The following is a 23,604-nucleotide window of genomic DNA, read 5'->3' as shown; positions in this document are numbered from 1 at the left end:
GGGATAGGTGGAAGGAGGTCAAGGTGAGGGTGATAGGCCGGAGTGGGGTGGGGGCGGAGAGGTCAGGAAGAGGGTTGCAGGTTAGGAGGGCGGTGCTGAGTTGAGGGAACCGACTGAGACAAGGTGGAGGGAGGGGAAATGAGGAAGCTGGAGAAATCTGAATTCATACCTTGTGGTTGGAGGGTTCCCAGGCGGAAGATGAGGCGCTCCTCCTCCAGCCGTCGTGTAGTTGTGTTCTGCCGGTGGAGGAGTCCAAGGACCTGCATGTCCTCGGTGGAGTGGGAGGGAGAGTTAAAGTGTTGAGCCACGGGGTGATTGGGTTGGTTGGTTCGGGCGGCCCGGAGGTGTTCTCTGAAGCGTTCCGCAAGTAAGCAGCCTGTCTCACCAATATAGAGGAGGCCACATCGGGTGCAGCGGATGCAATAGATGATGTGTGTGGAGGTACAGGTGAACTTGTGGCGGATATGGAAGGATCCCTTGGGGCCTTGGAGGGAAGTGAGTGTGGAGGTGTGGGTGCAAGTTTTACATTTCCTGCGGTTGCAGGGGAAGGTGCCAGGGGTGGAGGTTGGGTTGGTGGGGGGTGTGGATCTGACGAGGGAGTCACGAAGGGAGTGGTCCTTGGTAGATGCACATTGCCATTCGGGATGGGAATTTTGATAGTAAAGGAAAGACAATATAGTTCCAAGTTCAGGATGGTGAGACTGGTTTGAAGGGGCTTGCAGGCGATTGTGATTTTCCTAACTTTCTCAATTATAGAATTAAAAAGTGCCAAAAGAATTCCAACTTTTTGATCCATTATTGTAGTCCAATGCAGTTGAATGTTCCTGTGGGTTCTGCATGCTCCTGTCAGATTCGGTCCACTTAATGAGCAGAGCTAGTTATTAAGCTTTTCATCGTTCTTTCACAATAATTGTGGCAGTTCTCAGCTTGTGGGTGATCAACTGCACAAGTGAGTGCCAGGGTCTCCACCCAGAATGAGTTGACAAGAAGCAGATTACACGTCAGCAAGGACCACACACAGAGGAATCCAATGGCAACTATTTCACCTTAAATCACACCTGAAATACACTCTTAATATTACACACAATAACTTAATTTCAAATATCAAATTATGGCAGTTGGTTTGAATGCCCACTTCCTAACCAGTGAGACAGATCAAACTTGACGATTTGCAACATTTGGAGAAAGTGAGGACTGCAGATGCTGGAGATCAGAGTCGAAAAGTGTGGTACTGGAAAAGCACAGCCAATCAGGCAGCATCTGAGGAGAGGGGAGTTGACATTTCGAGCGTATGCTCTTCATCAGGAATGAAGAGCTGATGAAGAGCTTGTGCTCGAAACATCAACTCTTCTACCCCTCGGATGCTGCCTGACCAATTTTCAACATTAGCCTAGTACTCCACTCCAAGGTGAAAATTCCTATATTCACTCCTGCAGTGCCACGGCACCATTTGAATGAAGCAGTGATATGCTTCCAAGTTAGGATAGTGTTGCTGATGTCCTCATGCTCCTGCTGAACTAATGCTTCAAAAGCAATAGAGGTTCCCAGGTCTGGGTAGTGCTGTGGAAGGAGTTTAATAAGTTCCAATTAAAAATACAAACTGTACATTCTATAAAAAGGTACTGCACAGCAGAGCTCACCAAGCCGAGGCAAGAACTCTTCCTCACCAAAACATCAAAAGTCTGTACAAAACAGACAAAACGTCTTTGCTGATTCAAAGTCCCTTATGTACAGAATACATGGAAATACTTTTTAAAAATTAGCTGGGAATTAGCACTAACACATTATACAACATACACTTGAAGCTTGTTGGTTGGTCATGTCTAACTACAGAAAACGAGAAAGCATCATTTCATCAGTAGATTGAAATCTAACCAGCTTTTGTCATTCAATCACATCACAATTGCAGATTAGATTATAGTTCTACACTAAACCCAATCAAAGTGTCTTTCATTTCTCCACAACCATGGCCATTCAGACTGTGTTGACTGACAGTGTACAATTAACTTGCAAGTAAATAGCAAAAACATCTGGCCATTTTCATATTACCATTCAGTTACGAGAATCAATATAAAACCTTACACACTTTCTTCCTGCCTCTCTCCATCCTGCATGTTAAATATTTAAAATAATCATAAGATAAATATTTTTTTATATTGTTCAATTTTCTCTATTGCCCACATGGAGCAGTCATATATGGTTGGATCCTGGTCTACAAGAACTGAGATTGCCATACCACCTTATTGTTTATGAGGAACATAATGATGAACAAATGATGTTGCTGGACCAGTACTCTAGAGACCGAGAACGAGATCCTGGGGGCATGGATTCAAATCCCACCTGGTAGAATTTAAATTCAAACTAATAAATCTGAACTATAAAGAGAATGTCAGTGATTGAGACACCAACAATTAACATGGATTGTTGTTAAACTGTCTACACTCTCATAGCCTGGTGTATCTCCCAACTGACAATCACAATCAAACAAGGGGAGCAGTCCTGGTTCAAAGAAGAATGAAGGAAGGTGTGCTAAGAACAGCAACATGCATATCTAAAAATGAGGAGTCAACCTGGTGAAAAGGACAATACCAGAACTATTTGCATGCCAATCATTATAAGCAGCAAGTAATGTTCAGAGCTAAGCAATTCCATAATCACTGGATCAGATCTGCAGTTTTGCCACATTCAGTCATGAATGATGGTGAACAACTCACTGGAAAAAATGGCTCCACAGCTATACCACTGGCATCTACCTTGGGAATGTGAAAAACTGCCCAGCCAAAACCTGCACACAAAAAGCAGGACGAATTGAACACAGTCTACTCTCAATCGTCATTAATGCGATGGAAGGGTTCATCAACAGCATGCTATGCACAGATGCTCAGTTTGACTGCCATAGGGACACACAGCTCCTGAGTTCATTACATCCTTGGTTCAAACATGGACAAAGAAACTGAATTCCAGAGGGGAGGTGAGGAGAGACTGATAGCTGTTGATATCAAGAACTCATGACAGAGTGGGATAGCAAGGAGCCCTCACAAAACTATAGTTAATGGAAATCTGGTAAATCTGGTCATACCTGGCACAGTGGAAGGTGGATGTGGTTGCTGGAGGTCAATCATCTCAGCTTCAGGACATTTCTGCAGGATTTCCTCATTTTCTGCAAGGCTATAACTTTCTGGACTCAATATGAAGTTCAACAATTTTAGAGCTTGGGGGACCTTCTCCAATGTCTTTACCCTAACCTCCAGACACCTGGCCTTGTTATCACAGTCTGCTATTACAAGCTACCTACTGCTAATAGCTATCAGTCACCATTCGTAGCCATTCATTCTCCTAGGCTGACCATTATTCACTCCTTTTTTGGAAGCTACTTGGGCTCTATCTCCATATATTGTTTCCTTCTAACCTTCTGCCCCCACCCTATCCTCTGCATAAAAATCAACTTATTTCTAGCTACCAGCAGTTCTGAAGAAAGGTCACTGGACCAGAAATATTAACTCCGATTTCTCTCCACAGATGCTGCCAGACCTGCTGAGCTTTTCCAGCAATTTCTGTTATTGTTTCTGCAGGAGTCCCTCACGATAGTGTTCTAGGCCCATCAGCAGCAGCAGCACCTTCATCAATGACCCATCTTTCATTATAAGGTCAGAAGTAGGAATGGTCACTGATAATTGCACAATGTTCAGCACCATTAGTGTCTGCTTAGATACAGAGGTAGCCCATGTCCAAATGCAGCAGGATCTGGAGTTGGGCTTAGGCTGAAAAGTGATAAATAACATACATGCTGCACAAGTGCAAGGCAATGACTATCCCCAACAATGGAAAATCTACCCGGTGACATTCATTACTACAACCAACACCTAATCCCCCACTGTCCGCATCCTGGCGGTTAACCATTGATCAGAAACTGAACTAGACGAGCCACACAAATAGTCAAAGTGACGCATGAAGGGCTTATGCCGGAAACATTGATTCTCCTGATCCTCGGGTGCTGCTTGATCTGCCGTGCTTTTCCAGTGCCACACTTTTCGACTCTGATGTCTACCATCTGCAGTCCTCATTTTCTCCTCGCCACATAACTAGAGTGGTTAAAGGTGTAGGTCAAAGGATAAGAATACAGCAGCGAGTAACTCAATGTTTCTTTGTAATTCATTCATTTATAGGATCTCGGCACCATTGGCTAGGCCAGCATTCATTGACTAACTGTCCAGAGGGCAGTTAAGAACCAACCACATTGCTGTGGCTTGGAGTCACATTTAGGCCAGACCAGATGAGAATGATGATTTCCTTCCTTGTAGGGCATTAGTGAAATAGATGGGGTTTTCTAACAGTTGAGAATGGATTCACCATCATTATTAGATGTTACTTCCAGACTTTTATTGAAATAAAATTCCAAAATCTGCTGTGGCAGGATTTGAACCTTGAACTCCAGAACATTACCTGTGTCTCTGGATTAACAGTCCAGCAATAATACCTTGAGACCATTGCTACCCCAAAACCTGTCCACCACCTACAAGGCACAAGTTAGGAGTGCAATGGAATACTAAAATAAAACAAAAAACTGTTGATGCTGATGATCTGAAATAAAAATAGTAGCAACAGTGAGTACTATCTACAAGATGCACTGCAGAAATTCACTAAAGATCCTTTGACAGCACCTTCCAAACCTCTGACCACGATCATCTAGAAGGAAAAGGGTTGTTGGTATAATGGTATGACCATCTGCAAGTTTCCCTCCAAGTCACTCACCATCCCTGATTTGGAAATATATCATGGTTCCTTCGCTGTTGTCAAGTCATATTCCTGGAATTTCCTCCCTAAGGGCATTCTAGGTCAACCTACAGCACATGAAGTGTAACAGTTCAAGAAGGCAGCTCACCACCACCTTCTCAAGGGCAACCAGAGATGGGCAATAAATACTGGCCCAACCAGTTAAACCCAGATATGAATAGGGGGGGAAAAACATTTAAACACAACTCTTTCCTCCTCACAGCACGCTCTGAGAAGCAATATACCTCCTGATGCTCTCTCAGTTAAGAGAAAGTAAGATGATAAAGAGCAAGAACAATGCTCACTCACACACCAGTTATTACATGCAACCATTCAAGACACGCTCTTTTTGACTGGAGCCTTCCACAACCGCATCTCTGTAAGGGTCAGAGGAAGGATGGCAAAGGGTCAAGCTGAACTGACACTCTCACCCACATCTGAATAGGCTCAACACAAGTGCCATTTTCTGCAGTGAACTCCTTTCCCTCAAGGAGGGTCTCCTAAGTCCCCAGGCACAAAAAACTGTTCTCATCCAACATCAAAAGAACACAGAAAACCAGCACTGCTAAAAAAACACAAGCACCACACCATTGGAAAGATTAGGAGATCACCATCAATCAAGCAATATCCACGAGTTCTAAAAGACGGACAACACAGAACATTAAACAGCCCAACAAGAAACCAGTGCGCTGCCCTTAAACAGAGATAAAGAAAATTGTTCTTGAAAGATTTGTGCACGTTGACAAATTGGGTGCATTATGAAAAGATTAGAGTAGCTCCCTTCCTCTCAGTTCTATGCTGGAATTTACTGCGTTTATTCCCAGGTTTTAAGCTGCCTGACACATTCAATTCAGTCAAGTCGTAAACCAGACACTGTACTGATGTTGCTCAGGGCTTGTGAAATCTTAAAAAAAAAGATTGTAATTGGAAAGGTTGAAAGGGACACTAAGAATAACATTACATGAACTCTTCCCTCATTTGTAAGTCCACCACACTACTAATGATGTCAACGTGTATTTTCTTCCATTCAAATCAAATATGAAATACTTTCTCAACAAGATAGTGAGATGACGTTTCGGATTTGAAGAGAACAAACATCTGTCTATCTCAATCTCACCACCCCCTCAGATCTCCAACCCGGCAGCATTTCCTACTCGCTTGCCCCATCACAAGTCTAATTTTCTGACCTTCATCAAACAGCCATGCTAAGGGAGGGTCAGGATTAGGGATGTATTGCAGGAGACGAGAGAAGGCAACCATTGTACATCTCAGAATTTTGCTGACAGAACATTCTTTTGGAAACCACGTGCACACACCAACATCGCAAAAGAGGAACCCTCTCTGTATCTTGCAGTGAAAACAAAGAAAATCTCGGAAATTTTCACTTCAGCCTGTGACATGCACAACTGCAGAGTCAAGAGTCTGGACAGACTGAACGACGAGACTTTTGGCTCAATTTACAAACCTTACTGCACATGAATTTTCTCTCTCTGAATCATGTGATGAGGGGGGAATTGGGTGGAGGAGATGGTTTGAGGGGATGGGGTTAGGAGGTAGAGAATCAAGGCTTGAGGTGAGAAGGGAAAGATTTAAAAAAGGATTTGAAGGGCAACTTTTGCAGGTCAAGGATGGGGCACGTATAGAGCAATCTTCCAGGGGAAGTAGAGGAGACAGGCAGCAGGCTGGAAGAACACAGCAAGGCAGGCAGGATCAGGACGGAGAGGGACACAGCAGGGCAGGGGAACACAGCAAGGCAGGCAAGCTTCAGGAGGGAGAGGGACACAGCAAGGCAGGCAGCATCAGGAGGCTGGGGGAACACAGCAAGGCAGGCAGCATCAGGAGGGAGAGGGACACAGCAGGGCAGGGGAACACAGCAAGGCAGGCAAGCTTCAGGAGGGAGAGGGACACAGCAGGGCAGGCAGCACCAGGAGGCTGGGGGAACACAGCAAGGCAGGCAGCTTCAGGAGGGAGAGGGACACAGCAAGGCAGGCAGCATCAGGAGAGAGAGGGACACAGCAAGGCAGGCAGCATCAGGAGAGAGAGGGACACAGCAAGGCAGGCAGCATCAGGAGGCTGGGAGATACAGTAAGGCAGGCAGCATCAGGAGGGAGAGGGACACAGCAAGGCAGGCAGCATCAGGAGGGAGAGGGACACAGCAAGGCAGGCAGCATCAGGAGGCTGGGGGACACAGCAAGCAGGCAGCATCAGCATCAGGAGGTTGAGAAGTTGACGTTTCAGGTGTAACCCTTTTTCAGGACTGGGGGTTGATGTAGAGGGGAGTTGCAGATAAAGAGGGTAGCGGGGGCAGGGTGGTGAAGGGGCGATAGGTGAAGTCAGGTATATCCTGGTTGGTCTATGGAAGGAATAAATCCAGTAGGTGGCTGGGAGTGGTGGAAGGGAGGGGGAGGGTCTGGGAAGGGAGTAGGAGGATGGGAGGAAGGTTTTTTGAAATTGGAGATCTCAAAATGTTGAATCCTCTGGGCTGTAGGCTTCCCAGGCAGAAGGGAAGGTGTTGTTCCTCCAATTAGTGGTTTGGTCCATTGTGGCAATGGAGGAGGCCAAGGATTGCCATGTCGGAAAGGGAGTGGGAAGGGGAATTAAAATGGGCAGTGATTGGGAGGTCAGGCCGGCCCCCTACGGGCCTGGCTGAGATGCTTGGCAAAACGTGCCCCGAGTTTACATTTGGTCCCCTCGATGTAGAGAAGACCACATCGGGAGCACCTGACGCAGTCAACTAAGTTGGGGGAGAGGCAGGCACACCTCTGTCTCACCAGAAGGACTATTTGGGGCCCTGGATGGAGGTGAGGATGGTGGTGTACCAGCAGGTTTTGCATTTTTCCAGTTGCAGGGAAAGCAGAGAAGGCTGGTGCAATTACATTTTAAAAGGCATCTGGATAGGTACATGGATAGGAAAGGTTTGGAGGGATATGGGCTAAATGGTAACAAATGGGGCTAATTCAGTTTAGGAAAACTGGCCAGCATGGACAAGTTGGGCCAAAGGGTATGTTTCTTTGCTGCACGACTCTAAGTGAAAGAAGGGAGTGGCAGGGATGTAGTGAGGCACACATCAAAACATACTTTAGTTCACATTCACTGGAAAACTAATGGTTTCAAGCCTGAAAGTTAAAAAGGGGATACATGGGCTCTTAGGAGAGTCATAACGTAAACCATGCAACTTCAAGTATGAGTAAACTCACCCAAAATAGTGCTGCCCATGTGCCAACTCCAGATCCTGCACACCCATTACACCCAGGCCTCACTTCAGTCAGAGGATCCATTTTAAAAGTTATTTTACAAGCTTCCATTTCCCTGTAATCACCTCTAGTCCTACAATTCTATGAGATGTCGGGGCTCCTCCAATTCTAGCATTGTACACATGCCTGTTTTTAAATAATCATTCTGCCATTTTCAGCTTCCTGGAGATTATCAGAAATAAAGAATAGACTACAGGTCTCCTCTCTTCTGAGAAGACCTGATGGGACAATTGTGACAGGATAGATGTCCACTGGCTAGATGAGACTAGAAGCTGAGGCCATAAATACAAATATAGCCATCAATAAATCTAAGAGGAAACTCAAGAGAAACTTCTTTACCCAGAGAGAATTATGAGTTTGGGGAACTCACTGCATACAGGGTGTTGTGAACATGAATCATATTGATGCTTCTAAGGAGAAGTCAGACAAGTACATGAGTGAAAACAAAAATGTGTAGGTTTGAATGAAGACTGGGTGACAATTTATGTAGAGAATATGCACTGACAGAGATCTATCAAGTTTAAAGGCTTAGGCTGTACAGCAAATTGATGTGTCACACTGCACAGGAACAGACCCTTCGGCCCAATTCGCCCACGCTGGCCAGTTTTCCGGAAGTGAACTAGTCCCATTTTCCTCTGTTTGGGCCCATAGTCCTCTAAATGTTCCCTATCCCACAGGACTGATGTAAAACTTCCAACTGCAATCCAGTGTACAAATCTCTTAACCAAACAACTGGGGACACCTTGTTGTGTCACACTTAGTTGAATGAAGAAAACTCCAAAATCATTACAAAATTAAAAGTCAGAGTCAAGGACTCTGACTCAAATGCAAGGATGGAAATGTATCTGGCATCGAGACTTTCTCTGAACACTAATGTGAAGCTCTTGAATACGAAGAGGGAAGGCAATAGATCTGTGAAGCGTTCACACAATCCAATCTGATGAAGTGGTTGTTTTCAGTTCCAAAACCAAAACATGTGCTTCAGTTTGGAATCCTGAACTTGTTTCTGACCTTGGTAACAAAAAACACCTATCAGCACTCACGTGCCACCATCATGTTTAGTTGACACAGATCCACAAATCCCTTGCTTAAACTATATCTGGAAGAAACGATAAGAGCAAAGTGAAAAGGTTCAACAGTCAGATACCAAAGCTCATGTACACAGGTAACAAGACAGTCAGACACTGGTAACACAAGCTACACAACACCAGCGACACAGCATAAAAACAGAACACAATACTTTGTAATTCTGAATTGAATAAAAGCAACATAGAGACACTAACAATGTCTCAGAGAGACTGAGACTCACATCCACCCACGCAGGGAGGGGGACAGACCCGGAGCAAAAAGGATAATGCGATTGTATTGTTCTGTACATTCTGATGACTCGAGGCAAAATACATGAAAGGCTGGGTGCGGCTGCTCCACGATTATTAGTCATGCTGAGGAAAGGCAAATGTATAAAGAGGCTCGGGCTGTCAAAACAACATCATTTGCAGCAGGCAGGATTTCTTCTGTGGCCTAATGTAGGAGATAAGTCTTTGATGACCAACACAGAGAAAAACGTCTCTGCTTTAATCTCAAAGAACACACCACATTACAGCAGTGATAAGCGACAAGTGCTTATTTTCTTTGAATGTATTGATTTAATGGAATGGAACAGCAAATAATTGTATGTGATGGTTTTTCCCTTTTCAAAATATAAGCATTGGTCCAGTAGCTGACTGATTCATAGCACTGCCATTTCATTAGCACTGCATGGGTAATACCTGCCTAACTACACAACAGTATGAATGCTTAACTCTGGCAAACGAATGGCACTGACTTTCGACACTGTGCTTGCTTTTGGATCTCTCCTTGATGGAGTAGGCAGCACATGAGTTTTTCAAAGCCTCACTGACCTATCTGTAATCTGCTCTGGTTTCTACAATCCTCTGAGACCTTCACATTCCAACAATGCTAACCTCTTGCACAGCTCTGATATCCTTTCCCCCATTATTGACAGCTCTGACGTCAGTCACTTGGACCATAAATATTGGAATTCACCCTATAATTATCGCTGCTCCCTTACTCGCGCGCTCTCTTGTTAAAATGCCTCATAAAACCTCCCACTTTAGGATGTCGTTGGCCAAAGTTTCCTGTGACTCAGCAAATGTCACTCAGTGAAAGTACTTGCTTCCATCCACCCCTTAACTTTCAGGCTTGAGTGCATTAGTTTTCCCCAGTAGATGTGGGCTGGAAACATCACTTGATCAATGCAAATTGTTGTCATAGTCACATAGACATCACCTTGCACAGCACTTCCTTCGACAGCACCTTCCAAACCCCCATCTAGAAAGAAGAGAGAGGGCAGCAGATACATCTGAACACCACCAAGTCCCCTCCAAGCTGCTGACCATCCTTTCTTGCAAATATATTGTCATTCCCTCAGGGAGTCAAAATCTTGGGATTCCCTCACACTTGCACCTAAAAGGATTGCAGTGTGTCACAAAGCTGGTCCCTTTCTTCTAAGAGCTATTCCTTTTCTTAAGGACACGGTGTCCTTGGGTTTTGTCAGAGGGGTCATAACACTCTCCCAGCTCCAAGATGACTAGTGTGTCCCAGAGATGAAATAGGATTTTGAGAGGCCTTTTGTTTATATGTAAACAGAGGAGACTTCAGGCCAAAGTGGTCATGTTTTCGAAGTGACCTGTACAATGAAAGGGGAGTGGTCAGCTCTCTAGTTGTGCAGTTCAGTCCAGAACTAGTTAGGAGTTTAGCTGTGTGAAAATAGGTTGTGAAACTCTCTCCCTCCATCTGCCATTCTAACTTCAACCCAAAAGCAGTTGTTCCATTTATACTGTTTTTTAAGGGGGGTTGCTTATTGGGATTGTTGTGTATATTCAGAACAGCATAATTAAGTCTAGTTTGGGTAGATTGAGTTCTGTAGAGATTCTTTGTTCTGTTCTTTGTGTTTTATTGCATAATTTAGTGAATAACGTTTTGTCTGTTTTAAAACCTGATAGTCAACCTAGCTAACTTACTCCAGGTAATTTTCACTGTCCGCTTACTGAGACAAATTGCGAAGTTATGGTCTGGGCTGCCTGCTTAAGAATGTTTTGAATAGTCTGGCCGAGTCCATAACAAGTGTTTCAAGGTAGCTCACCACCACCTTCTCAAAAATGGAACAAGAGGTGGGCAATGACGTAGAGGTTTGTATCTCAGGGTATAAAAATCAGTGCATTTATTCATGATTTGGAGATGCCGGTGTTGGACTGGGGTGTACAAAGTTAAAAATCACACAACACAAGGTATAGTCCAACAGGTTTAATTGGAAGCTCTAGCTTTCAGAGCGCTGCTCCTTCATCAGATGGCTGTGGAGTATCTGCACTGTCACTAACCTTGTGTATGACAAATACTGAACTCTCCAACCACACCAACATCATCAGGCACAAGCCTGCCTAGTCTCAAACAACATGGCCAACTTGTTCCATAATGATCGACATTAACCAAACGAATACCAAATTCCAAAGTCTGGACACATATGCTTTTCCCACACATTACCATGGTACTTAACAAAAATGCATTTTTATTGCCAGTTTGATACAGTAGTCAAAATAATTTTACAGATCCCCAGGGCAACAACTTGGACTCTCATCACCTCGATCATGTGACAAGTCATTCCAAGGCACTTTACAGCAGTATTTTCAATCCCAACTTGGCTCTCAGCCACACACGGAAATATTAGGAATAAGTTCTTAAGGAGGAACAAGTTCTAAAGAGTATCTAATAAAAATTGAGGAGAGACACATAGTGAGGTAGAGGGGTTTAGGATGCAACTGTCAACGATAACGTGATGAAAACTAGGGAGATTCAAGAGGCTGCAGTGGGATAAGTGTAATCTGATTCTTTGCTGCATTGCTGTTAGTGAATCCCAGCAACACTCCCTCCCTTTGGTTTTTGTGGAACAACGCTCCAGTAACCAGCAAATTTCATTAGATCACTAAGCGTCTCACAATAGGTTTTCCCCTATTGAAATATACTCAGCAGTAGAAGTCTGACAGCCACATGCTCTGTTTGATAAATAGGTCCCCACTGGGCACAATGCCTCTTATACCCGACTACTCTATGTTTACCAAAACTAGCAGTATCGACAGCTCAGGAGCGAGAAGACATAACCACTGCATTAAACTCCGAACTAAGTGTTAGCATGAAAGGTCAAAGTGCAAACTTGTCTCTGTCCCAATTTATTTTTTAATGGCTAGATTCTTTTAAAACAGGGAATTCCACATCACAGAAGGACAAACTCACATTTTGAAAGAATAGAAAAGGAGCAGAGGATACCCAGATAAACCCTACATTTCAGATTGAGATCTCTGCTTAGCGATATGTGAAGAAAAAATATAATGTAGACACGCTTGTATTCCACGTTTGATGTCATTATGACAAGTAAAATCTGGGTGTGCTGGTGCAATTTGTTTCAGTAAATGGAGAGCGAAAATTACCTGGAGTAAGTTAGCTAGGTTGACTACCAGGTTTTAAAACAGACAATAAATTATTCACTAAATTACACAATGAAACACAAAAGAACAAAATAAAAGGACCCCTGCAGAAGTGGCTCAGTGGTTAGCACTGCTGCCTCACAGCACCAGGGACCAAGGTTTGATTCCAGCCTCGGGCGACTGTCTGTGTGGAGTTTGCACATTCTTCCCGTGTCTGCATGGGTTTCCTCCCACAGTCCAAAGCTCCACTGCTGCATACAAACAACCATGCCCAGAATCCTCCCAATTTATTAATTTTCCCCAAAACACCTTTGTGAACAACTTACTCAGCTTCAGGTCAGTTCCCATAAGATGCGTCAGGCAGGTAAAATACTTGGCAAAGAACAAATAAAGTCACAGATTCACAAAAAAAAGGTTACAGCACAGAAAGAATCCATTATAGCTGTACCAGTTCTCCAAATGAGCTTCATAACTTGGAGCCACTCTCAAAACATTATTTATTTTTAGTTCCTTTCCAGACCATCCAAAGATACAACCAAATCAACCACTTATGAAATGTAGTCACTGGTGTAATTCATGAAGCCAATTCACACGCAGCAAGTTCCCACATAGCAGAGATAATGACCAATAATTGTTTTTGTGTGTAGTGGTAGAGGAATAAACATTGGTCGAGACATCAGGGTCATCTTCCCAGTTGTCATTGGAAATAGCACAATGAGATCTTTCACATCATCCAGCGCTCCATCAGTACTGTTCTGGAGGGTCAGCCTACACCCTTGCCCTGGAATCCCTGAGGGGAGGCTGAACATCCAACCCTCTGACTCAGAGGCACAGATCTTAGAACATCTTGGAATTCACAAATAGAAAAAGCAAACAAAAGAGATGGCGATTTCTGTAACCAATTGTCACCCACACCATGAGGGTCATTGATGGGTATCATGTTGATAGTTTACCAAGGCTCCACATACATTCTCAGATAGATGCAGAAAGGATAGCACAGCACTACTTGTTCTCAGCAATGTTTATCCTTCTATCAAAATAAATAAGCTCGTCACCAATTTTATTGCTGTTAGCAGGAGCTTACTGCGCTGCTTTCCTGCAGTACAACAGTGAGGACAGTTCAAAATAGAGTTTGATTGGCTGTGAAGTAAGTGGAGGCATCCTGAGGCCAGGGAAGGAGGTGCATAAATGAGAGAGTTCTTTCTTATTACTCTAACACCTATGATCAATCCATCCATCAACAGCAAGGCAGTTGCAACAGAATTGACACAGACAGAGTAAGAGGCCCAGAAAAGGTCACCCAGAAACACTGGGCCCTTTTGAGAGAGGAACAAGAAAGTAACCTGTGCCCAATCTGGTGAGTGCAGCCTGAAGCTGTGTAATGAGCATTCAGAGCAGCTAGACAGGCATTTCCAGCCGGCTGCAGCCTGATGCACCCCGCACTCCAAAAGGGAAAGAATTTGGAAATACAAACTGTCAACTTAGCAGGCCCACTCATTCGAAACTTGGAAAGCTTTATTTAGAACAGCACACGTCATTCACAACAGTGTTGGAGACTTGAGCTGCCAATATTCGAAGGGCAGGGGAAGAGGGAGCCTGACAGAGTTTCTGCAGCATTTCAGCCTGCATGTGTGGTGTGGCTATCTGTTCATTTTTTCCACAGATTCTGGCTAATATTAGTCCCATTCGCAATGATGAACACGTTCAATCTAAAAGTGGAGTGTGGTATTTTGTCATTGCCCACCAATATCGCCCAGCCAGGGAGATCTTTCTCGTAAAAAGGAACAGTCAGCATATTTGAAATGACCTATTGTACATGGATGAAACTTATTTCACCAAGAAAAACCATAAAGTATCTTTTCAAAGATCTTCTGAAATAAATATCTATACCATCAATGTGCAATAGAACTGGCTCATGATAGTTAGCACAGCACATTCAGGGTTCAAGATAGGACCTTGCTAGCTCATTGTATGAACACAACAACTGAGCTTTCCTGACATTACAACAGGGAGCACACTTCAAAACATGTGTAAGGTGATGACCCATGGTCGTTAAAGGACTTTATAGAAATGCACATTCCTTATATTAAGCCTTTGGCTGCTTAGCAACTGATTTGGACGTGAAAAGGTGCAGACCACTTTAGTTTTAAGAAAAGAGGATAAATTTCCATGTTGTAAAAGAGTTTTGGATAGTTTGAAGAAAACATAAAAGAAAAACTTTAAAAAATTAGTTTTAGCTCTTCCATCTCCTCTACCAAGCCTTGCAGATGGACAAGGAAAAATAGAGCCATTTTACATTTATGCTGTTTGCACTGTCAGATGCCATTCTATTGACCAGTATTGTACCAGCAAGTGGCATGGTCTGGTAGACACACCAAATTCAGACTGGGACCAGGTGAAGCTTCTGTTCTAGTATTGATGCTCAAACATGCCAACGGGGCCAAAGAAGGCATCAGCTCAAACAAAAAAACTTAGAAGGCTCTCTCTATGCCTGCATGCCAAGATAATATACACTTATACCAACTAAGACATGCCAACAGTACTCCATTAAACAGGTATGGTGAAGTACCCATACCAGCTCATTTGCCTACATGCTGTGGATTCTGCCTGGAATCTCCAGGACTGTCCTGGAACCTCCGGGAATTCAAGATTAATCTCATTGGGATGATCATCAGCTACTTGGGAGATTAAACAATAACCCTTTCTCCCCGCTGCATTTACTTGGTGAGTTATGACAGCACTGGAGAGGAGGAGTGGGGGTGAAATGTCTGATGAGAATGGCAATTACAGGTCATGTGATAAATCATCTGCTATTTCACCCAAAGTTCACGACTCAAGTGCAAACATTCGCACCAAGTTCTGTTACCACTCTCCAACGGAGACATGTTTTGCCCATCAATACTTAAAAAAAAGTCTGAAGCAGGCATTGGAATAAGCCATTCAGCCCCTTTAGCCCACTCTGCCATTCAATAAAAGATCATGGCCAATCCAGTTTTGGCCTCAACTTGACTTTATTGATCGTTTCCCATTAACCTCTAGTCTCCCCCTCATTCCAAAACACCAAGAAATGATGGATATTAAAAACAAATTCCCACAAAGAACTCGTATGGGGAACTGGAGCTTGCACTGCCAAAGGACAACTCAAGAGAGCGTCCCTTTGGGAACATTCTGGTGAAAGGCAATTCTGGCAAGTGCACACCATTATGAAATGCCAAAAAAACATCGAGAGGGTATTCAGTAGGAAAGACAGAGCAAGAGGTTGAAGCTATAAAGTGATCTACTCGCTACCCAAAAGAAAGCTACCAACCCTCTAAATCCCAGCAACCTCTCATCATGCTGGTCATGCTGTTCCTACACAAGATGCTTGTGGTAGCAGTTTTAATTAACACATGGCATCAGTGGAGTTAGTGTGAAGAGGTAAAGACACCATACTTACCCTGGAGATAGTCAGGGGCATGTTGAAGTCTTTGCCCCCCTGAAGTCTGAAGCCCCATGGGGCTGGACCTTGCAAACAGACAGTGTAGTTACTCATGATCTGGCTTTTTCACACACCAGTGTCTAAGTCAACTAACTGAGGAGAGAAAAGGGAAAAAAAAACAAAAATTAGTACAACTGAATATGGATGCACACAGTAACTGAATAAGTTTGTATTGCTGCCCTCGATCACACAATTGGATAGTTTAGAGAGAGACAAACACAGAGAGCGAGAGACAGACACATAAGCAGTTAAAGTAATTTTTTAAAAAGTCATTGCATGAATAAAGATTTTGCATTGCCGAAAAGCCATTTAGCTTCAGAGGTTCATCCAGGTCTTCATGTCTCTCATAATCTTCCTCACACCTCCTCCTGATCTCCTTCCATCAGCACATTGTTCTATTCCTTTCCCCCTCATTTACCTATTGAGACTTACTCTTAATACATCTACACATCCATTCATCTCAACCACCCCCTTCAGGAATTAATTCCACATTTTCTCTTTTGCTAAAGAACTTTCTTCTGAACTCCTTGCTGGAATTTAGTGGTTCCGATGCATTTATGACCCCCCCAGTTCTGGCATTACCCACATCATCTGCCCCATCAAACCCTTTCATAAATCTTAAAAGGCAATGTTCTCCAGTCACCCTGTCAGTCTCCTCTTTGCCAGAGAAAAGAGCCCCAGGCAGTTCAATCTTTGCTGATGGGTCGAGCAATTTAGATTAATTTACTAATTTAAAGTAACAAGCTCAATTTTCTACAAAAACGTCTGAACATTCCTTGCATTAAATAAGGCTCAATTACTGGAACTTTAACCATTCAAAATAAAAGACATGATATGCAGAAACACACACATAAGACAAATAAACACATGAGGCATATATTCAACCTGAATCATGGCAGTAAATCGGTCCCAGTAAGTTGAAATACAGGAGGTTCCCATGCTTACTGCAGACAGATGGTGACACAGAATGGATGTGAATGACAGTGTTCGTTATACATGTATTGTCAAACACTATCATATGCCTTTTTATAACTACTGTTAAAGATGATTATATCAAAGAGTTGAACATTGGGACCATGAGCAAGGAAACATCATGCAACTGATAACAAAAATTACTGCCAAAATTTGCTTCCCAGCCAATTAAATCCTAATACAAAAAAAAAATGCCAAGCCTGACTTCAATTGTTTGATAAAGCAAAAGTTTTACCTTGCTGAGAGCAACAGCCAATTGGTCTCAACAGCAGACAACACTGTGTGCTCCTCTGCTATCAAGCTGCAAAGAATAAAACAGCACAAACTTTGGCAGCCAGCACCTGCTATATATAAAGGAAGCCCCTGTAAGATTACACCAAAGTATTTCAGGGTTTCACCATGACGCAAGGTGACCAATTTAAAAGGTTCCATTTTATTTGAGGACTAACCATGACAGAACAGTGGGTACATACGAAACATTGTTGAGAGAATGCACACTCTGATCTCTCCGACCTCGGCAGGAGAACACAAAATAAAAAGGCTCAACATCCTATTGTGATCCAGAGAGTGAGCGCTTATAGACTTTGTCAAAACTCCAGTCCCAACCACCTTACAATACAATAAATGTAATTTTAGAACCCATTTGTCTGGCAGAGCCAATAGGGGATATCAATGAGATTACGGATAGCTTCTTGGCTGTTACATCTATGATGAGCAAGTCTCATATGACTTTGTAAAGAGAAAGTGAACACTACTGTCAAGTTCTTTCACAAATTCATTTGAGCCCGGTTTCTTTATTTTTGTTTTGGAAACAGTGATATCATTGAATCAGACATCAATGTGAACTGCTGAACATTCCTGTTGTGTTATAGCATTGATTCCAAATCAGAAAGTCTTGTACATTTATAAACATTACATTGTCTCATATTGTGATGCTCTCTGGTATGAAGGTACCCATAGAAACAGGAATAGGCCATTCAGCCCCTCAAGCTTGTTCCACCATTCAGAGAGATCATGGCCGCTCTGTGCAATAACGCCACATATCTGCTTTTGGCACAGTGGCTCAGTTTGTAGCACTGCTGTCTCAGTGCCAGGGACCCAAGTTCAATTCCAGCCTCAGGCGACTGTCTGTGTGGAGTTTGCACATTCTCCCCGTATTTGTGGGGATTTCCTCCTGGTGTTCCAATTTCCTTCCACAGTTGGAAGATGTGCAGGTTAGGTGGATTGGCCATGCTAAATTGCCTATAGTACCAGCGATGCAGTGAGATACCAATAGCGTGTTCAATTCTCACTACCAGCTGAGGTCACCGTGAAGAGCTCTCCTTCTCAACCTCTCCCCTCACCTGAGGTGTGGTGTCCCTCAGGTTAAAGCACCATCAGATGTCTCTCTCTAGTGAGAGAGAGCAGTCCTTATGGTCTGGTAAGATTATGGAGACTTGATTACAACAGTGACTCCACTTCAGTCTGAGAACAAAGCGATCTGTTCACGAAGTATCACATTCTCAGCAATGAGAACATCGAGAGGATGACTTATTTTGGCAACGCTGAGGGTGATACACACAAGAGGGTGACAGAGGATTCTCTCCTGCCCCAAGGTACAGAACAGTTTTGAACAAAGGTGTGACCTTTAATGGCCCCTGAATTTGTGGTAAATACTTCAGTTGAATTGTATCACCTGAAAAATGGCATTGCTGGCAGTGCAGAACTCCCTTGGTACTGCAGCAGTAGAGGGTTAGCCTAAAGCAGGACTTGTACCTTCTGATTCAGGAGGTGACAATGTTACTGACTGAGCCTTGTCAATTACATGTAGGAATTAATGCTGTTTGTGGTTTTGTACAAATGTTAGCTTGGTAACATATAGTCTTGCAAGTAATATAATAACATGGGCTTACACAGCCTGGGTTTTATGCATGCTGATGTTACTGTATGTTAAACACAACTGATTTGATTACACTGGCTCCATTTGACAGAGGGGTTGACCGTAGTTGAGATTGATGACACAAAGTTAGGTAGACAAGCAGAAGGCTGGAGAAACAAAGTTAGACTGGCATTATAGACAGTGCAGGTGAGAGCATAAAATTATAAAGAGCTATTGACAGATTCAGTGAATGGGTAAAACTGTGGCAAATGGAGTTCAAAAAGGATAGGAGAGGGTACTTTCTAGGTGGTGTGAACTTAAATATAGTGGGGTTCAGGTGCATGGATCTTTAAACTATGACAACCAGGTGAAGAAAATAATCAGGAGAAAGTGAGGACTGCAGATGCTGGAGATCAGAGTCGAGAGTGTGGTGCTGAAAAAGTGCAGCAGGTCAGGCAACATCTGAGGAGGAGAAGAATCAACATTTTGGGCATAAGCCCTTCATCATTCCTGGTGAAGGGCTCATTCCCGAAATGCCGATTCTCCTGCTCCTCAGATGTTGCCTGACCTGCTGCACTTCTCCAGTACCACACTCTCGATACAGAAAATAATCAAAAAAGCCAATGGAATACTGGCCTTTATATCCAGAGCATTGGTTAGACCCCAATGGGAGTACAGTGAGCAGATCCGGGCACCACACCTTTGGAAGGATGGATTGGCCTTGGAGGGAGTACAACGTAGGTTTACAAGAATGATACCTGGACTTCAGGGGTGATCTTATCAGGAGAGATTACACAAATATTCGGCATATTTTCACTAGAATTTAGATGTTAAGGGATGATCTGATCAAAGTCTTCAAGACATTACTGGGAAAAGACAGGGTAGATAAGGTAAACTATTTCTACTGGTTGGGGTTTCTAGAACTAGGGGCATAGTCAAGAATTAGGGCCAGACCGTTCAAGAAAGACGTCCGGGAGCACTTCTACACACAAAGGGTGGAGGAGATTTGGAAATCCTCCACAAATGGCAATGGATACTGGATCAGTTATTGATTTATGTATACCTTTATTAATTTATGTATATCTTTGCAGATCTTTGATCTTGTACACAAATTGTGCCTGATCCAACTTACAAAACAAATGGCAGTCATTCATTGGTTCAATCCTTAGGGCATTGCTTTGATTAGCAAACAAAGCTCTGTAATTAATTGTCAGCCATGATCTAACTTGAAGGATTGAAAGGTTATGGGGAGCGGGCAGGAAAGTGGAACTAACGCAGAGATGAGATCAGCCACGATCATATCGAATCATGGTGGAACAGGCTTGAGGGGCTGAATGGCCTACTCCTTGTTCTTATGTAAATGACACTATCTACATAGCGTTGCCTCTGCCAACCTGTCAAACAATCAGCACTCTCCTCTCATACAATATAAAATATTGTTTCCTTTTACATTGATATTCTTGCAAAATGAGTATGAGGAAAAAGAAATTTCAACAAAACATGACTTTTTCCTGCTGACAAAAGCATATGATAATGTGATAGGGGCAGGGACCCGGGTTTGATTCCAGCCTCGGCCGACCGTCCGTGTGGAGTTTGCACATTCTCCCCGTGTGTGCGTGGATTTCCTCCTGGCGCTCCAGTTTCCTCCCACAGTCCAACGATGTGCGGGTTAGGGTGAATTAGCCATGCTAAATTGCCCGTAGTGTATGTTATTAGTCAAGCATAAATATAGGGTCGGGGAATGGGTCTGGATGGGTTACACTTCGGAGGGTCGGTGTGGACTTGTTAGGCTGAAGGGCCTGTTTCCACATTGTAGGGATTCTAACTCTAATAATAACCAGACCATCTGTTTTATTATTGGCAGAGTTAAATCTCAACTAAGACATCATAGTAGAAGAGAGGTTTCTCTTCGGACCAAGCATTATGTGCTCTTTCACTTCCACTCACAAACAGGTTGAGTCTCAACTTTGTATCTCATTGGAAAGTTATGCATCTCAATTCACAATCATAGACTCTCCATAAAGTACCTGTTAGTGGCTGTTTAAACATCCCAGATGCTTGGAGGAAAATGACTGGCAAACCCTCTTCGACAGGATGTTGAGTAAAGAATATTAGTCAAGCTACCAGTTGGTGTTGATTTCTACACTGCACAAGAGTAAAGTTTGCAGATCATTGGGGTAAGCAGTGCATAGCAAACATCAAATTAGGTAAGATTTGAAGCACAGCAACAGGCTATTCAGCCCAACTAGTTCATGCTGATATTCATCATCCACAACAGCCTCTTCCCTCTGCATTTCATCTCACATTGTCAGTACATACGCAGACTCTTTTCTCTCTTCGAGCTCATCCAGCTTCCCTTCAGAAATATCCACAATATGCACTTTAACAATTCCATATTGTATTAACCTCCTCATTCTAATTACTCATTCCTCACTGGATTTATCAGTGACAATCTTATACTTATGGCACCTAGACATGGACTCCAGCAAACTGGAACATTTTCTTGACCTTATCAAACCTTTTAGTAAAAAGTGAGGTCTGCAGATGCTGGAGATCAGAGCTGAAAATGTGTTGCTGGTTAAAGCACAGCAGGTCAGGCAGCATCCAAGGAACAGGAAATTCGACGTTTCGGGCCAGAGCCCTTCATCAGGAATCTGCCTTTTCCCAACTTTAAAGATGTCAGTTAGGTTATCCAATACCAGAGAAAAACACCCTCTGCCTGCTCAATCTTTCCTCATAGGTATAACCTGAGTTCTAGTACCACCCTTACATTAAAAAGGGGTCTTTTCAAAATATGGAGTACTGATAATCACACACAACCCATACGCCTGTTTTTATGAGGGCCAACTCACCAACGTAAGGCTGCTTTGATCCAGTTTTCCTTTACTAAGGTGACTTCAGCATTTGTACAGATACAGGTTTTCAAATATTTCAAACTATATTTCAAATGTCAGACTTCCAAACTATTACTCAAATGATTATTTTGAGTATGCAACACAATGACCCCACACCAAAACAAACCATTTCTTCATCTGACAATATGCAGGTTGCAAAAGTAAGTCCTGAAGTTTTCAGACAAACAAATTTACCAGAGCTCTTATCTGGCACTACACGAAGGCACTTTAGTTCCAGTATAGACCAACAAGTGCTTTTGCATGTCACAACTTATATAATGCAGCATTACCCACACATCCCCTGGGCAATAATACCTGGATGCGGGTACAGTTACAACATTTAAAAAATATTGTGATAAGTACATGAATGAAAAATGTATGGAGGGACATAGGTCAAGGGCAGACAAGTGGGACTGGGTTAGTTTGGGATTATGGCTGGCATGGACCGGTTGGACCGAAGGGTCTGTTTCTGCACTATATGACTCTACGACTCTATAATAAATGCTGGCCAGCCAGTCATGCCCAGAACCCATGAGCGTATAAAAGAGCTTCTCGTACTGCAGCACTTACTGCAAGATACAATTATTGAGGTGGAACGACTAAGCCTGCACTATTATCAGATCCATTTCAACATCAAATATTGCCAAATCCATTGTTAATTGTAACACCAAGGAAATATAATAGCACTTTAAGAATATAATTAATGGTTAGCACTGCTGCCTCACAGCACCAGAGACCCAGGTTCCTTTCTCACCTTGGGTGACTGTGTGGAGTTTGAACGTTCTCCCAGTGTCTGCATGGGTTTCATCCGGGGGATCCGGTTTCCTCCCGCAGTCCAATGATGGACCAGGTTAGGTGGACTGGCCATGCTAACTTGCCTTTGGTGTCCAGGGATGTGCAGGCTAGGTGGGTTAGCCATGATAACCATGGCAGGTTATGGGTATAGGGTGCAACATTTTGTTCTTTAAAAACAGATTATTTACTCTCTGGAAAATATAATGGGCAGGTGGACCTCAAACATAACAGTCCAAACCTGTTCAGATTGCTGTACAATCCAACGGTGGAAGCAAATTTGCTTTTAATTGCTTTCATCCTAAACTAACTAACCTAACAGCGATTAAAAAACAACACATTGACAATCAATTTAAAACGCAGCACTGTTCCAAAAATTACGTTCAGAGTTAAGCTGGTTTGGAGCACATTCTACAGGTTGCTCCATCATGGTAGGTTTGGAGGGATATGGGCAAGGAGCAGGCAGGTGGGACTACTTTAATTTGGGATTACGGACTGGTTGGACCGAAGGATCTGTCTTCGGGCTCTATGATGCTATGACTCTACGCCCTTTGATCATGGTGGTATCAATTTGAAAAGCAAAGCATTCAGATAGACTAGAAAACCAAGCAGCAATGTCGAGCAGCTACAGTAATTTTGAGTGATTTTATATGAATTGAGAACTGCTCATGAAAGAGCTACAGAAACTGCTCAAGACTTTATGTTCCAACTGATATGACCCGGACTGAGGAAATATTGCTTTGGTACTGACAGCTGCATTTAATACAAGTCTCTGAACAATTTATATATGTATCATCTTGCATTTGAGAACATTAGCTGATTGGATGAAACTCAAGTACACAATATCCTAACCTACAGGCTGCCAGGGGCTGAGATATTGAATTTAGATCTGGGTGGTATGGGATGTAGAGAATTCTAATGATTTTTCAACTAGGCAAGGCCAGCAGTTAGTTTCATCTGCTTTGCGAAGGTCCTTTCCACTTCCATCTACGTACAATGATGTCCAGCCAGTGCTGCATTCTTCAATTCTCTTTGTGCAACATGCTTTCTTCAGCCCCGAGCGATTAATAGACCAGTTAGTTAATACGTATTAAAACAAAAG

At 43.1% G+C, this 23,604-nt stretch overlaps 1 protein-coding gene across 5 annotated transcripts in view; it reads right to left on the bottom strand.

Annotated features, from left to right (window-relative positions):
- pdlim5a (PDZ and LIM domain 5a) overlaps positions 1 to 23,604 on the bottom strand; it is a 270,252-nt gene that overhangs the window by 231,578 nt on the left and 15,070 nt on the right. For 4 of the 5 annotated variants that reach the window (XM_060851758.1, XM_060851759.1, XM_060851755.1 and 1 more), the window contains exon 2: positions 15,945 to 16,079. In XM_060851758.1, coding sequence (XP_060707741.1) covers positions 15,945 to 16,040 — 96 coding nt within the window. In that variant the 5' untranslated portion in view covers positions 16,041 to 16,079. Of the gene's footprint in view, positions 1 to 15,944; positions 16,080 to 17,193; positions 17,276 to 23,604 lie in introns of those variants that run through there. The other variant, XM_060851756.1, reaches the window with a different exon arrangement.

This window comes from Hemiscyllium ocellatum, chromosome 36 (assembly GCF_020745735.1).
Source record: "Hemiscyllium ocellatum isolate sHemOce1 chromosome 36, sHemOce1.pat.X.cur, whole genome shotgun sequence".
Classification (NCBI taxonomy): domain Eukaryota; kingdom Metazoa; phylum Chordata; class Chondrichthyes; order Orectolobiformes; family Hemiscylliidae; genus Hemiscyllium; species Hemiscyllium ocellatum.
Note: the sequence above shows the minus strand (reverse complement) of the source record. Positions and strands in the feature narration are given on the sequence as shown.